The following is a 15,561-nucleotide window of genomic DNA, read 5'->3' as shown; positions in this document are numbered from 1 at the left end:
TCCCAACTAAGAGACTCTAGGTTTGGACGTTGTGCATGTAGGGGCACTGCTTAGATTTAAAACAGCTCATTTAGATCACACGGATTACTCGAAACACACACATAAGCGTTTGTACCGTGTGTTTTGTGCCTCAATAATCAATGGGGCAAAGCCTTTAGCAACATGGTTTCTACAAGTGCATCTCTTCAGTCACCCCAACGAACACACCCCCAATATCAATGCAGATCGAGTTTTGGTTCTCCAAAATTTCACACCTAGGGCCAAGCATTTGGATTAGGCGGAGGACCATAAGGCTGCCAGTGTGTCCCTTCCTGAGGAGGCGGGGGCTTATAAAAACCCCGAAGAGGCTTTCCTGATCTCGGGGGCCCAATATCAATAGTATTCTCTGCACGGTCACATCTAGTAAAGTCGGTTGAGACTTGGCGAATCGTTATCCAATCTAAGCTCAGCGTCAACTGGTCGTGCCAATGGGCTACGCCGCACACTTCGAGGTCGGGGATAAATGGGTGTACAAACGTGACCCAGCGCAGATCCTTCCAATGATCGTCAAATATTGCCGCCAACCAGTGGTCGTCGAGGCCGAGCGTTTGGGGGTCCCTGTACTGGCGGGGTGAGAGGTGACGGGTGGTGGTGGTCATAGGTTCTGGTGAATGGGGGTCCGTGAGCGCTGCCGTCTTCTCTTCATTGTTACTGTTGGTGTCGATTTTGGTGTCTTTGTCGGTGTCCTCCTTTTTCGAATGTCGGTGAAGGTCAATATCCAATTTCGGGAAACGACCCCGCGGGTCTGGATACGTGGGATCAGGCGGCAATTCCGGCTCGCGGAACTTGTATACAAGGGGTCCACAGAGCTGGGGAGTCATTTTTGTAAACGAGCAGCCCATTGAATAATCGTGATTTCCATGAGTTTCCGGACTGATGCCCTGGGTGTAGCATTCATAGCACACGGGATGCCTTAGCCAAGGGTGACCCATCCACACATTCTTATGAAAGCCGCCCCAGTCGTCGTCCGCTTCATCGGGGTCGTAACGTTTATTATTGGTGTGCGTGGTAGGGCCAACGTCGGTCACATTGGTTGACTCGACGAGTGGTGCAGCTTGGTGCGTCGAGTTGGGAGGCAGGATCAGGTATCTGGCATTGGACAGTAAAGCCATGTTGGCGAGCAGTGTGCTCGAGATGAGGGTAATGAGGCGAGTCATGTTGAAAAGCCTCGTTTGTATTTGTCTAGAAAGAATCAGCTCGTTTTGTACAAGGTATGAATAGACACTGGCTTACCCACGAAGAATTGCAATTGTGGTAGGAAGTGTGGGAGATGGAGATGCTACGGGTTTGGAGAGGCTTTTATTCGCATCAAATAACGAGAGGACAACGGTGGCTATGCCCAGGTTGCCATTTTGTCGACTACATCACTGTAGCTAGCGGAGATGGCAACTTCCACTTTTGACCCTGGCCCACAGAAACAACCCCTAGACCCGCCATCTCCGAGCCACCTTTCATCTGATCATTACCTGGAAGTGTTCCCTTCCATTGACTCTTCAGCGCTGACATCACATTGATGCGTGGAGGTATCATATGCTAAACAGAGTATCGTGTATTAACCAAATTATGCCACAGAAGACAGCCATGGATATCGAATTATATATCCGACATGAAGATAGTCCTTTTACGTGCTCATTACAATTGGCATCGAATTGTTAAATAAATCGAGAAGCGTCACTGGTCGTCATCGGAGAAAGAGGGAGAGACAAGCGAACAATGAGGGCCAGAGAGTACATGACGTTCCAACTGCAGTATTTGTGGAGAAAATTCAGGCTATACAAAGAAGTTTTAGTGAATGATTGAGCTGAGTGTCATATGACCTGCGATGTGGGGCTGTGGGAAGAAAGAACACCTCACTATGAAAACAAGGGTGTAAGGCAACAGCTTCTCGGGCTAGGGGGTCTCTTGGATGGCGAATTTTCTGTGTCAATGTAATCATTTGAGGACATTTGGATGCGGTATTTTTCTTGGGGTGGTGCCTCAGGTCGAACTGTACCATGGTACCAGTGTCGCTACAGCGTCTCAAAATCCACTGTAACAAAAATTGCTCTATTATCTTCGCAGGAAACAAGAAAAGGATGATATGTAGAACAGAGACGTCAGAGAACCCCACCATGATACAGAAATCATGCCATCCTCTCTCCTTATTTTTTTTGGTAGCCTCATTACCATGATTCACGTCAGAAAAGTAAATTCTAACCTCATCATCTTCCAAGCCAACAAACGCCGATTACATCCAAAGTCCACCATCTGGAGCCCTTGACCCGGCCTACTTACCACTCCCCCCACTCATCATCCTTCTTTCCCCCTCCACCTATGCCACTACTACCACCCGCACTTCCCTTCTTAACAGCGCTCGTGCCAATTCCACTTGGCTTCTTCCTCTCCATACCCCCACTAGCCCTGGCCTCACCCGCGGTAGAAAACTCATCCCAAAAGTCCTGCTTATCCTTGGCCGGCCCCTTTGGCGCCGCACCGAAGCTTTCCCAAAAGTCTTTGCGTTCGGGCTCGGCGCTGGCGGTGCCACGGCGTGCCGATGATGACGAGGCAGCCGTGTCGCCTTCGACGAAGCGGGTGAATTGCGTGTTTGCGGTTGCGACGCCGGATTGCAGGGTTTGGCCTAGGGTGCCCGCGGTTGTGCGTGCTTGGGCTGCGAGGTCTGCTTCAGCGAGCTACACAGAGGTTGTTAGTTGAACAATGTACCCGTTAGATGGATATGTTACCTTTGCCATGCCGGGCTTTACCCAGCCCTCGTAGCCCGTCTTTCCCACCTTGCTCACGCTCGCACCTAACCAGCCAAAGCCCTTGGTAAGGGCGGCCACGGGGTCTTTCTGGAAATCATCAAGCGCAGGCGGCGCACCCGGCTCATCATCCTTCTTCCACGCATCCGGCTCGCTGCCGAAGCCGCCGTATTTGCCGCCCTGGTTGGGCGCAACACCCTCTGGTCTGTTTGCATTCTCCTGGCCCATCTTGGCGAAGTAGGCTTCATTCTTGGTCTTCTGTGATGACATGGCGTTGGTTCCGAGAGCGGGCGAGCCGGACCGCTGGAAAGCTGCATCGTTGCTTCGCGTCTTGCCCAGCGGTGTCTGACTTCTGCTTCCTGCTGCGCTTGCCCGTCCACTCAACGGCGCACCAACTCCCGCTGCAGAGGCATTGTCTTTTTTCGGTAACCGCTTGGGCAGGTTGCTCTTGTCAAACTCCCTGTCCTCGACCTTGCAGCTTAGCCGCTCTTTCCACTCGTCGCCCGCCTCGGAATCGTATCGTTCTTGTATAGACGAAGCCTCAAACGTCCGTCCTTCTTTCGTGTTGGACTCGTGTGAATTGAAAAAATCCTGATAGGGCTTGTTGCCACCGGCAGCCATGCGCACTAGTTCCGACCCTTTGAAGGCATCCATGGTTATGCTGCGGATGAAGGAGATGTGAACACCAAGACCGCGGTGCACTCCAGAACAAGAAAGACACATGAAGATGCCCAGCTTGGGAGAGGCCTAGTGTACTGTGTCTTAGCAAGTGTAGCAGGCTGTGGCGTGTAGGCGCGTAGAGGAAGGGCAGTTGCGTACCCATTGTGGACTCGGCGCATTGCAGTCGATGCACTTGTTGTTTTCGTTTGTCTTTTGTATTTCCAACAACTGCGTATACAGAATACAGAATTAGCCTTTGTCAATTACGTATCTTGGACTTATTGCCTGTGCTGGCCTCAGTCCGCAATTGACCCCTAGCACCCCCCACCACGACGCAGGAGAAGAAGCAACGTACCTTGCTCCGCGTCTCCGGATCTACCTCCCACATCTTACTCATCGTGCGCGACTGAGATGCTATGCAAAATAAAAGGCGAGAGCGGCTCAAGGGTGCAAAGGTAGGAGAGTGATGTCGGCGGTCGAGAACCAGGGCATTTGTGGGCCTAGGTCGCAACGCGTGGCGCGTGTAGTTGAGCCTCAACTCCAGCTATCGACAGGGATGCCATCTACACATCTTTCATGAATTGAACAACCCCGACCTACGGTAGAGGATAATAATGTGCACGAGAGAAAAAGACTTATTCCTTCTAACATGTTCGTCTACGCCTCAAGTGCCATCCACGTCACCCAAACCCACCCCTCCTCTACATCTTCCGAATCGGACAAATACGGTCCATCTGCGATCCTTGGTCTCGCCAGCAGATGCACCCCCTTGCGCGCAAATTCTTGCTGCAGCAGCTTAAAATCAGTCTGGCATGCAAACGTGCCCAGCATCTCATCCCACTCATCCACAGCCAGCGTGCGCAAGTCAGGTAAAACCTCCTTTACATTCTTTGAAAAGGCAAATAATGCGTCTACAGTATCTTCTGAGGGTCCTGTGGATAGACTATCCCTTCCAAGCAATGAAAGGTCGTTGACGATGAGACGGAGGTGTTTGAGGTTCCTAGGCAGCCAGTCCGAAAAGCCTGATGATATCTTGTTGCTGATGTTTTCATCTTCCTCTCTGGTTTCGGCTGACAGGTTGAGCGAGAGGCTCTCGACGTGTGTGAGAACTTGCAGCCACTCCAAAGCGCATGGGTCCAGTGCTACATTGCTGGTAGCAACGGAGAGCGATGTAAGTGATTTACGCTGCTGCCCAAAAGATTGCAACAGCTTCTGCAGATCCAGTTCTGGGTAATGCCAACTGACGCCCCCGTATTGCTCAATTTCCAATATTTGGAGGTTTCTGAATATCCCCATTATTCTGTCAATCGTAGAGACGGGTTCGTTGCAGTTTGTCAAATAAAAGTTCTTGATCCAGGATCCTTCTCTTTCTAATCGTTCATAAACCTCGCTGTTTGTGCTCCATTCGTCCTGCGCACCTGCTCTGGCATGATTGCGATGAGATACCACATCATTCAAGGTTAAAGTTCGCAACGAGGGAACCAGGAACAACGGGAGAACACTGTGGATACGCATTGGGCCAATTATGCTTGCTGTGTGTAAATGGGCGAACATTTGAGAATCGAGGGCTGGCTTGAACCATATCTTATGACGATCCCACTGCGAGGGTGCGACCACATTGAGTGTGCTTACTCTAGGGGTAAATGACAAGAACGTGTAAAGATATGATTCGGGTCCAAGTTCATGGCAACGCCTATTCAAATCTTCCGTGTAAAGCGAGCCCCGTATACCCAGTGTTTCCTTGATATGACGACCTTCTGCGGCCGAAAAGGGTCGGAGAAAGAAAAAGGCGTCATTAATGACCAGGGCAAAGTTGCTTCTGGGCCGGCAATCCCAATTGACCTGCCGAACACACTTTGCAAGTTGAGGTTTCGATGCAATAGCAGAGATGAAAAGTGCTGCATCTCCTTGAGCTAGTGAGTAGCTATTGTAGAGGACGTCGTTTGCAAGGCCATGAAACCGGCGATTAACGACACTGACGGATAGGATATCAGATTTGTCCTCGGAGCTTAGGTGATTGAAGATCTCGAGAAGCAGTTCGTTGGGAAGATTGTCCATGTCTATGCAGATGGTAACAAGATGAGAAGGCAGCGGCACGGGCAACAAAGAGGGAGCGATGCTAGCGTCTTGGCACCGTAAGTCACGGCCACTACAACCTTAGAACACAGGGAGCAGTCACGTAAATTGCGACAGGAACCCACTCAATCGTAAACTTATCTCCATCTTGACAAGATGGTAGTAACAGCAAATCACGTCATTCAGATAGAGCAAATGCAAAATAGTAAACCAAACGGTAATCTTTGCTTTCAATTTTAGAGAGATGATGATGCAGCTACAACGTATGCTCGCATACGCGCAACAGTCCCGTCTCTTTCCAATCCAACCATCTTCTTTGGTTGCAAGAAAATCTTTCTCTCCTTTCTTCTCACACACTCACGCCGGCATGTGTCTCGGCTTTCCCTTCTTGCCCTAGCCATATGGCAAAATTTCATATCATCTTACCCACCCTAAATATGGTATATACATTGTCACACAAGGAAATCCGGTTAAAAAAAGAGAGAGAAATATAGTACATGGATGATGGCGCAATTAAGAATATATCCAAACCCGACGATTTTCATCTTGTTGGTGCCCGGAGGCAGACCGCAGTCGACTGATGAATCAAACATAACGCCCGTGTGTCGCTGCTAAAACATTACGAATGAACTGGTGTGCTTGTGGCGCTGGTGCGTTCGTGAATCGTATCGGTATTGGTGACATCCAACCGCATTGGCTAACGTCCAATTTGGCCTGGAGTACCTCAGTCGTTTGCACTGAAATCGAGCCAATTTGCCAAATCGAGTTCGCAATTGAGAAACATCAACGGGAGATGGTTTAGGGATAAGGATCTGGATTCCGCACGTTCAATTGACGTCCGTAATCCCGGCTGTCATCGATGCTCCCTAAACTTTCCCGGCTGGCGTTGGCACCGTGGAATGTGAGAACGGCGGCTGGGTTGAGCCGCGAGTCGACGAGGATCGGTTGACTTAATCGACGACTTGACGGTGTGATGGGCGTTCCTGTTTCGCTCTCATTCCTGCTCCTCTGCGAACCGAACTTTGTGACGATCGGCGTGGGTGTTTTCTCGGTACGTCCTCCAAGCAGACCGGCTCGGCTCATGGTGCTTACATTCCGCGTGATACCCGATGAATCGCCGCTTCCGTTCTCTTGATCTTGCTGCCTCCTCCTCTTTCTCCACAGTAAGAATAGAATGCCACCAACAATGGCTATCAAAAGGACAAATCCGCCGGCGACACCACCTGCAATTGCGCCTACGTTGGATTTGGGTTCAGGCTTCGATCCATCGGAAGCTGCTGCTGAAGGTGTGATGACGACGGTGCGGGTAACGACGACACCGCTTTCAGTGACCAAGGTCGGCATCGTGACGGGCTGCTGGGTCTGGGAGGGAGAACGATCCGGGGCGGGGGTAGTGGAGGATTTCTGGGTCTGTGTACAATGTTAGGAATGTGTAGTGAGCTGGACTGGAAGCGAAATACAGTAGTAGTAGACGAAGACGAGGTAGAAGAAGAAGACGGCTTCTCAGTAACTACGATAGTTTCTGGACTAGGCGTCACGATGCTCGTCACCACTTGGGGCGGAGCCGGAGCGGACTACCACACCATGTCAAACACTGATGGCGTAAGAGTACGCGCAGGGGACAATGGAGGCAAGAGGAAACAAAAGGGGGGGTGAAGATGCAAGGAGATGGGGGTAAAGACAGAATGGAAATGAGGGTACTTACAGGAGCTTTTGAAGTCTCAGCCTGTGTCTGAGAGGTAGGGGCTGCGGCAGTCGACGAAGGCTGGGAGCCGCCCATGGTGCCGGATGGTTTACCGTCCATTTGAATGTACATGTAGAGATTTTCTTTTTTGTTGCCGCATTTTTCATCTGGAAAGCCGGGACAATCGACCTGGCAGTTGCTCACGTCGGTTTGATCGGCGGGAATGTAGTTGGAACACCAGCACTCGGTGTATTTTAAGACGGCAAAGGCAAAGTTGTTGCCAGCCTGTTTGCAATGGTTGGTGCAGTTGCCATTGGATTGCCACTGCCATGTGTCTGAGGAGTTTGTTAGTATTGGAAGAAGAGGAGCAAGGAAGAGAAAGGCTTACATTCAGTGTTATCGCTGCCAGTATTTTGTGACGAGCAATATGACTGTACCCAGTCTGCGGCGCGTACTGGTTTAATGGAAAGTAGCAATACGAACAGGGCAGCTAGGCCTATTAACGAGGATGCATATGTGCGCTCCATGATGGCGAGCGAGTGTGTGAGGGCTCTGATGATTGAGTGAGGTGTGTATGAATAGTCTTTGTTAGTGGTTGTCCGCTACAGTGGGTCCTAGGTCGGGCTGATTGTCGACGGTGAATGGACAGCTGTGGCGACGGACGTCACAAACAACAAAGACTTGGATTAGCGATTGAACGCCTCCGCTGTCGTCTAGCAGCCTAGGCAGGCGCAATGGCGAGTTTGTGAAGGCGTCGACAGCGACGTCTTGGTAGTGGGGGGAAAGGAGGGTAGATTGGACTGGAGGTGGTGGTGTAAGGTGGTGCGGGCCGGTCGAGTCGCAGGGTGGGAAGCGTCGGCCTTCGTCCGTGTGAAACTGTGTAAAGAGCCCAAGGGTCTGCGGAGCGAAGTTGAATTCACTCAAGCTCTAGTCAGCATTGCTGCGGGTGTGGCCGGTAATACCGTGGATGTGCATAGGGAAGAAAAGCTGGACATGGGCCGGTGTTGAGGGCTGGAGGGCTTTGGCGTGGGTGGAGCTGCAGACTTACGAGCGCCTAAACCTCTTTACGGTCTGTGCAGGTGAAAGCAGGTTACGATGCCTCCCGCTTTGGCCTTTAGTTCCTCCGCCTGTTCCGCACTGAGCAGGACTCCTGACTCGAGCGACGGGACACGGGACACGCTTGTGCCACGTCTTGCCAGGTGCCAGGTCTACTGTACCTACAAGACTCAAGTCCAAGTCGACCCCTCTTGGCGCCTTGCTTTCTCGCCGTCTGCTAGAGCCGCGCCGTCGAAGCAAACAGAGTCCTGGAATTTAACCTGAAGCTGAAGCGTTGCTCTCGGTCTCTCTCCGGTTCATGACGTGCTCAGCCCCCGCGTGCCGATTGCAATTGCAATTGCGATGGTGCAGGTGGCTGGTCCGATCACGTCACGACTGCTCGACTGGATATCCTCAGCCGTCTTACTGCAACCCGGGCTACACAATGTCGCTGTTACGCTCGCGCCCAGTCGTACCAAGACGGATGGTCGTGTCCCCGGATTCTGACTTTTGACAAGACTGTCCTCGTGACAGACTGGCGAAAGCTTTCCGTGTCAAACGAATGTAAAGGTCGATTCCGACAGCGAGTGTGTGAAAAGAAAAGGGAAAAGGTATTATGGTTGGATGCACGGCGCCGGACAGGCAGCGCGTTTTGTCTTGCTGTGTTGCAGTGCTGATCACCTGGCTTTGCGCACATTTAGCATCAGTGGCGTCGTACCGCCGTCGTTGTAGCCAACCAGCACTACCTAAGTATGTTAAGCAGCGCCTTGTATGCTTTGGTGTCATCGCATCTGCAGTCCTGGCCAACCCAACGGCTTAACAACGTCTACTAAGACCCAGGATTGCCTGCGAGTGTTGCGACAACAGCATTCTTCTTCCCCACCGTCTCTGCACAACCTTCCAAAATTACCACTCCCATGGCCTTGCCTGCATGCAAGCTCAGAGTCCAGTTGAGCCTCACGGCCCTACGGCCGCCACGCAGCTTGGCAGGCTCCTGGAAAACAACCTTGGAAGCGCCGGGCCGTTGACAGGCTTCAAGGACACCACCCACTCACGCAGCACAACAACAGCACGGCGACGCGCCGGTCAAATATTCACCTCGACTATCGAAACGTGTCAGCACTCAAACCCGATAACCAGTTCAAGTTCGCAAGCGCAACATCCTTTCATCAATGTGAATTCTCGCTTACCACGGAAGCACACGCACCCTATCTCCACCCTTGTTTCGCTCGTACAGCAAACCACCCTTCAGCCTGAACAGCACCAGGGCAAAGAAAGCGTTGGCGTCAAAAAGCAATGCCCGATGGCATAGGACGCGTAGCAGACTAACCCAACCTCGTCCCGTCCCCTTCTACGGTACATACATACATACTGTACCGGTAACCAGCAGCAAGACAGCACACTAACGCCCGGTAATGCGACATGACGGCGCCAACTCAATCCCCCCTTCAACCAAGCTCCTGCCTCTCCTGACGAGGGAAAAATAGTCTTATGACGCAACCACCGTCTTCTCCTCGGCTTCTGACTCGTCTCCATAGCCCGCTCTAGGCCCAAATCAGTATCCCTGCATATCGATAGTGCGATCGACAGGGGACCAGGATAAGGGTGCCCATGTCCCGTGTTGGACAACAAGATGAATTATGGGCCATGATCCAGGGGCTCAGAGATTCAACATTTGCTGATGAGTATTGAGACGACATGGCGGGCGCTGGTTGGGTTCCCTTTCCGTATGCTAGATGGGTGGGTGAGCGGCAGGTGGGTTCACTGTAAGATTGAACGGCACCTTGTTCGGGGGGATGGATGGGGGATGTGCCTATTACGACACGGACAGTGGTGATCAGGGTTCAATTCTTACCTCCCACGCTCCCAACCTGTTGTTTCCCTCGCCCAAGATCCACGCCGTGGATCAACAGATCAACAGATCAACATGCTGCATCCATTGGCTATCACTGTCGATTGCGTAGCTGACAAGATGTAGGGCTGTCATCCATGGCCCTGCCCTGCCTATCACTAGGGCTATCTCATCATGACGAAAGTTTATATTATGCTGAAGCATACCTAGGTAGTGTAGCCGGTCCGGTCACGATAGCACTACCGGCTGCCCTCGCCATGCCTTCTTCCCGGATTATTTTAGGATGAAATTTCTTGTCTGACAGCGGACGGCAGGCGGCGTGTTTGCTGTCCCGGCGTCGGAACCTGTGTAGACGCGAGTTTTAGTTGTTTGGGTAATTTGTTGAACTTTCTGGAAGATTGCAATGGAAGGTTCCGGTAACGGAAACGGTACTTTGAATTTCTGATGAAGCCTATGCTTACCGAACTTGGACATTATGCTGGCTTGAGTATACGTGACTCGGAGATTTTCTGATTTGTAAGGAGAGCATTTGTGCTGTAGGAGCTTCGTGACTCGTTTGATGTGGCTGTGCTGAGTATCGTTTGGATGAAACAGACGGTACATTTGGCCTCGGTGCCTTGTCAGGACAGTTGCGGAGGGAAGAAGGAAGGGTGTGCATAGTTCGTTGGTTCATTTGAGATGCGTGCAATCTAGGGCTAAAAACAACCACAAGGAAAGAAAAGAAGACGGATGGACCGAGGTCTCGATCCCAAACCTGTGGCATCTGTTTCTTATTCCTAACAGTTCTAGTCCAATCTCTATAGTTTCGCCTTGGAGCTCTCAGGAGCAAGCACAATCTCAGGATATTGATCGCCGCTTCCCACGCCCACGTTCCGCCACGCGCCGCCATCAACAACAATGGTATCGCCATTGACATAGTTGCCCGCGTCGGAGAACAAGAACACGGTCGCATCCGCAATCTCCTTGACCGAGCCGAGACGACCCGAGGGAATGTTCTTGGCCAATTTGCTCAGCGCATCTGGTTTAGACAACCGCGCCATACCTTCGGTGTTTCCAATGGGCCCGGGAGCAATGACATTGGATGTAACACCCAAAGGACCCTTTTCAATTGCTACTGACATGGCCATGGCATCTACACCTGCCTTTGCGACCGAGACGTGGCCTTGTAGCGGTGTACCTGCATAATGGAGTGTGGCACTGACAAAGATGATTCGGCCGCCTGTACCGTTGGCAGGCACAGTCAACCCATCCGTCCTGTGCTTCTTGGCCGATTTCTCGAGATACGGCATCGTTGCCTTGACCGTGTTCCAACTACCCAAGACGTCAATGTCGATGACAGACTTCATGGCGTTTGTCGAGATCTGGTCAAAGGAAGCGAGGAAGTTGCCTGCTGCGCCTGCAATGACAAAGTCGATGCTTCCGAGCTCTTTCTCGCAGCGCGCGGCGGCTTGTTCGAGGAGCTCGGGCTTCCTGACATCGATTGCGCCGATACCGATGACTTTTGCGCCGGGGCGTGCGGTTTCGAGATCTTTGGCCATGGCTGTAATCTTCTCAGTGTTGCGGCTTACGATGCAGGCGTTTGCTCCGAGCGCGACCATGGCGCGAACTTGGGCTGAGCAGATGGTGCCTGCGCCGCCAGTACAGAAGACTACTTTGCCATCTGATGTGCTTGTTAGCTGGTGTCGACGTTTTTATATCTTGCTACACGCAGCTCATTGCGTGACGTACCAAAGATGCCATCTCTCCAGACATTGCTGACATATTGGTATCTGTCCATTGGCATCTTGGGCGGTGGTTTCGAGGCGGACTTTGTGCTATCCGACGCGTTGGACTGGAGTCGTGCAGTACTGGCAGAAAGGGTGAGTAGTGGTGGTCAAAGTAATCGGTACGGTTAACGCAAAGATGGGTGTCTTGTGTGTGTGTGATGAAATTAGCTCAGTGTTCTCACTTGGAGTGAAAGTTACGGCCGCAAGACTTGTCTGACAATCCTAAGACCTGGGGTAGTAGCACGAGTCTGAGCCGAGGTACGACTCGTCTCGATATAATTCTCCGACGGAGCAACGCTCGTGCAAAGTCCATGCTCGCGTCAAGAGTTGGGTTATTCGGAGACAGTGTTTGCGTATATTTTTACCTGCAAGTGGAAATATATGTGCAGACTTGGCTTGCTTGTTCCCCGCATAAGCTCAGTTGCATGTGCTTGAATGGAAGGGAAGGGAAGGGAAGGTAGAAGCTTGGGCCATGACGTGACGTCTCCGAATCCGCTGTGGGCTGCCTGCTCCGAATCATACCCGCGTCATGTCCGCATGTCTGCCAGCGCTGCCGCATCCTCACCAAGACAAGTCACTTCATAGCCAAACCCTCCAAACCGCCAATCAACCTTACAACACCGCTACACGCCGGCCTCGAAACAAAATGGCTGCGCAAACAGTCTCAATATGTAAATTTGTCGGAACAATCAGCTTGGGAATTGCTACAGTATGTCTGCAACGCCCGCCACCTCATATCTTAAAGCTCCCCGCATCATTCAAATCGTGTCATGGCCCCTCTCTCCAACTTTTGTACATGAACAAGGGAAAAATATCAGGAAATCAGCAAGAACTAACATTACACAAGGGTGTCTCAGCAACCCTCTCTACCCTCGCGCTACCCGCTCTCCTCGCTCTCCCAACCGCCCCTCACGCGCGCACATCCCTCACTTATCTCTCCACCAAATCCACAAATCTATCCTCGTACCTTCGTCACGTCACAACCTTTACCCTCTTCTCCGCCTACCTGCTCTCGCCGCGACGATTCAGACATCCATATCTTCTCTACACGTCCATCTTCGCCTTCGTATCCGGCCCTGGTGTCGAATACGCTGTGAGCTTTACAGAGGGCTCCGATGAAAGGATGGTCATGGAATTGGAGGCGCAGGGCGATGAAGTGAATGGCGAGCAAGTCAGGCAGGCGGTAGAAAGGAAGCAGAGGACTGAGTGGGTCAAGACGGCCTTGGCGGGTGTTGCGTTTGCAATGCAGGTTGTAGGCTTGTGGGGTGATGGCGCGTAGGAACAGACAAGTCATGGTGAACAACTGTTTCTGCGACTTGGCGTGCTGTGGAACTGTCACATGGACAAGTCCAACTTGGACATTGCATGCCCACAGACTCTTCACGGCTTGAGCAGCGGCTGCAGGTGGGTGGTGGGAACAGATGACGATAGAGGCTGCAGATTTTGTACCAAGACGCTGGCAAATGGTGTATCTTTATCGTTCATTCTCTTCTCCTCTTTGAAGCTGGTTTTCGTATATAATTGGTATTCAGCGAGCAATCTCACATCTCCTTTAGTATATATCTAATTCAACTCATCTTATCCAATTTGCACCATGTTGGACAATCACATCCACCAGAGAGTTGAGATACTGATCACGAAGAAGCAGACTTAAAGCATCTCGAAACTCTCAATGAACAAACAGATGGATAACCCCCAATCCTTTAATCTGATCCACCAAGATTGCAATACCCACAACTACAAATCATTTGATATAATTAGAGGTCCAATTGTCTTAGTATGACCCTGAAATACTTGTCGAAAATATCTCCCGCCTCTAATCCACAAGATATGTATAATTCTCACACGGCTCGAGAGTAATTGAGCTGAGTTGATCACAGTGAACTCATCACCAGTAAACAGATCCTTGTACGTCCGCTCAATCAAATTATCCATGGGAAGTCTGTGTGTGAGACCTCTAGGTCCAGGCTAATCGTGCAGCTCAGATATAGCTACAGTGACATCAGGGAATTATATGTTCCAACGTTTGATTGGGCTTCATAATGTTATCTTCGTCTATATTGACATCATATCTTCAGATACTCCTATCCAGAGCGAGGTGCAAATGTCATGTCAAGAAACAGAAACACGAATAAGGTCATATGCAACGCCAACTATAACACCATACGTCCAAACAAGCTAAAATTCCTCACCCCAAAGTGAATGACCAGTTCCATTCTCTTACCACATCCTCCCAATCTCTTCTTTGTCCACCCTCCAGCTTTGGTCGCCAAACCTCTTTCAACACCTTCTGCACGCATTCAACATTCTCATACCGATTCCGCTTCTGGATTCCTTCAAGTCTCTTGAAGCATTGCTCAATGGCCGCTTCATCATCTAGTTCTGCGCCGGCTAGGAAAATGGGATAAAGTAGGCTCGACTCGGCTGGACTTCCAGGAGGTATACGCGCAATAAACTCCATTGTACGTGATGCGTAGTGCTGAATACGCAACGAGCGAGTAGGCGATGTGCGATAAAGTTGAATGAGTGCCGCCAACCGGTAAGCTTCTGCCAAAGCGATGAGGTCGAGAGCTATCGGAGTGTCGACGCCCAACGTGAATGGGTTTTCGTATGTCCAATTTTGTATTCCCTGTTCGATGACATTGAATGATGCTTCTGTTGCGAGGGGAAACGCAGGGTTGGAGGCAGTTACGTACTGAATCCGGGAGATGAGATCGCATAGTTGGTATGAGATGCCCATTAGAGGGTCGATGGTGCCTGGCATAGGCGCGGCGCTTATCATCATCAAGCCTTGTTCAGCAGAAGACGCGTTTCCAGCATTTGATACGCGGGCCATGAGAGATGCCGAAGCAAAGTGGTAGGTGAAGTGACGATGCAGAGAGTCGACTTCCACGCAGTCCATGAGGCTCTGCTCTGGAGACAGTGCGCCCAGAATGCGTTGTACACTCTTCAACTGTGATATCCACCTCGTCGTCTTGACTCCGTTCAGCGCCTCGAGCCCGACCAAGATGAGGATAACAGCAGTGACCTGATACGTGTCCTTTGGTAGTCCACCAGATGGAGAGAGACGTTCTTTGATGAATTCATAGCATTTCCTCTCATGTCGAAGAGATACAGCCCTCAAATGTTCTGCACGGTCGGCATCTTGGCTCCTTCTTGCCAACTGAGCAGAAGATATGGCGAGGATGGCGTCGAGCATGCCCTCGATTTGGAAGGACCAAGGCATATATAGGCTGGTATAAAAACTCGTTGCAATCGGTGCGACTTGCACACTGGGTACGAAGGCTTCGACATAATACTGAAGTAGATGCATCCGTTCAGACCCATGGTCACCCGGTAGTGCATCCCATGCGTCTGGCGAGGAAGATAATGGCCCTGCAACCTGGAACTCTGGACTTTTCGAGCGCGATGGAGAGGCGGGCGACTCTGCGACAACTTTCCGCGGTGCTTGCCATTCGCACTTGAGGTTTAAACGTGCACAGTTGGCGCACTGAGGTTGGGCACTATCGCATCTCTTCCGCCGTGTCCTACAAGTCAAGCAGCCAGTGCGTGACCTTGGCGCAAACTTGCGTTGCCGCGGCTTCGGATCAGCCATGATCTGAGGGTGACAAGCAACGGGGAAAACCTGATCCGGATAGTCACCGAGGAGGAATGAGGACATACATGGTGTTAAGAGTCGTGTTGACCATGTGTAAAGATTGAGTCAGATTC

The 15,561-nt window shown here is 51.2% G+C and overlaps 7 protein-coding genes across 7 annotated transcripts; 1 reads left to right on the top strand and 6 right to left on the bottom strand.

Annotated features, from left to right (window-relative positions):
• Positions 1-798: 798 nt before the first annotated feature.
• PtrM4_128900 (uncharacterized protein) lies at positions 799-1,196 on the bottom strand (the record flags this gene model as incomplete). The annotated part of the gene is made up of 2 exons (XM_066108900.1): positions 799-848; positions 914-1,196. The coding sequence occupies 2 exons, from the start codon at positions 1,194-1,196 to the stop codon at positions 799-801; spliced, it is 333 nt and encodes a 110-aa protein (XP_065960892.1).
• Positions 1,197-2,309: 1,113 nt separating this feature from the next.
• Positions 2,310-3,834, bottom strand: PtrM4_128890 (GTPase-activating protein that regulates ARFs (ADP-ribosylation factors); the record flags this gene model as incomplete). Its single annotated transcript, XM_001939920.1, has 4 exons — positions 2,310-2,708; positions 2,760-3,524; positions 3,597-3,665; positions 3,793-3,834. 4 exons carry the CDS (start codon positions 3,832-3,834, stop codon positions 2,310-2,312), a joined length of 1,275 nt encoding a protein of 424 aa, XP_001939955.1.
• A 260-nt stretch (positions 3,835-4,094) lies between these two features.
• On the bottom strand, positions 4,095-5,495 carry PtrM4_128880 (F-box multi-domain protein; the record flags this gene model as incomplete). The annotated part of the gene is made up of 1 exon (XM_001939919.1): positions 4,095-5,495. One exon carries the CDS (start codon positions 5,493-5,495, stop codon positions 4,095-4,097), a length of 1,401 nt encoding a protein of 466 aa, XP_001939954.1.
• An 816-nt stretch (positions 5,496-6,311) lies between these two features.
• PtrM4_128870 (WSC multi-domain protein) lies at positions 6,312-7,724 on the bottom strand (the record flags this gene model as incomplete). The annotated part of the gene is made up of 3 exons (XM_001939918.1): positions 6,312-6,923; positions 7,219-7,532; positions 7,586-7,724. The coding sequence occupies 3 exons, from the start codon at positions 7,722-7,724 to the stop codon at positions 6,312-6,314; spliced, it is 1,065 nt and encodes a 354-aa protein (XP_001939953.1).
• A 3,157-nt stretch (positions 7,725-10,881) lies between these two features.
• Positions 10,882-11,867, bottom strand: PtrM4_128860 (FabG, Dehydrogenase with different specificities (related to short-chain alcohol dehydrogenase); the record flags this gene model as incomplete). Its single annotated transcript, XM_001939917.1, has 2 exons — positions 10,882-11,744; positions 11,813-11,867. 2 exons carry the CDS (start codon positions 11,865-11,867, stop codon positions 10,882-10,884), a joined length of 918 nt encoding a protein of 305 aa, XP_001939952.1.
• Positions 11,868-12,496: 629 nt separating this feature from the next.
• Positions 12,497-13,129, top strand: PtrM4_128850 (uncharacterized protein; the record flags this gene model as incomplete). Its single annotated transcript, XM_001939916.2, has 2 exons — positions 12,497-12,559; positions 12,698-13,129. 2 exons carry the CDS (start codon positions 12,497-12,499, stop codon positions 13,127-13,129), a joined length of 495 nt encoding a protein of 164 aa, XP_001939951.1.
• Positions 13,130-14,038: 909 nt separating this feature from the next.
• PtrM4_128840 (TPA putative Zn(II)2Cys6 transcription factor (Eurofung)) lies at positions 14,039-15,445 on the bottom strand (the record flags this gene model as incomplete). The annotated part of the gene is made up of 1 exon (XM_001939915.2): positions 14,039-15,445. One exon carries the CDS (start codon positions 15,443-15,445, stop codon positions 14,039-14,041), a length of 1,407 nt encoding a protein of 468 aa, XP_001939950.1.
• Between the last annotated feature and the right edge of the window lie 116 nt (positions 15,446-15,561).

The sequence above is a fragment of the Pyrenophora tritici-repentis genome, chromosome 7 (genome assembly GCF_003171515.1).
Source record: "Pyrenophora tritici-repentis strain M4 chromosome 7, whole genome shotgun sequence".
Taxonomy (NCBI): Eukaryota; Fungi; Ascomycota; class Dothideomycetes; order Pleosporales; family Pleosporaceae; genus Pyrenophora; species Pyrenophora tritici-repentis.
The sequence above is the reverse complement of the archived record's forward strand: the minus strand, read 5'-3'. Positions and strand labels throughout refer to the sequence as shown.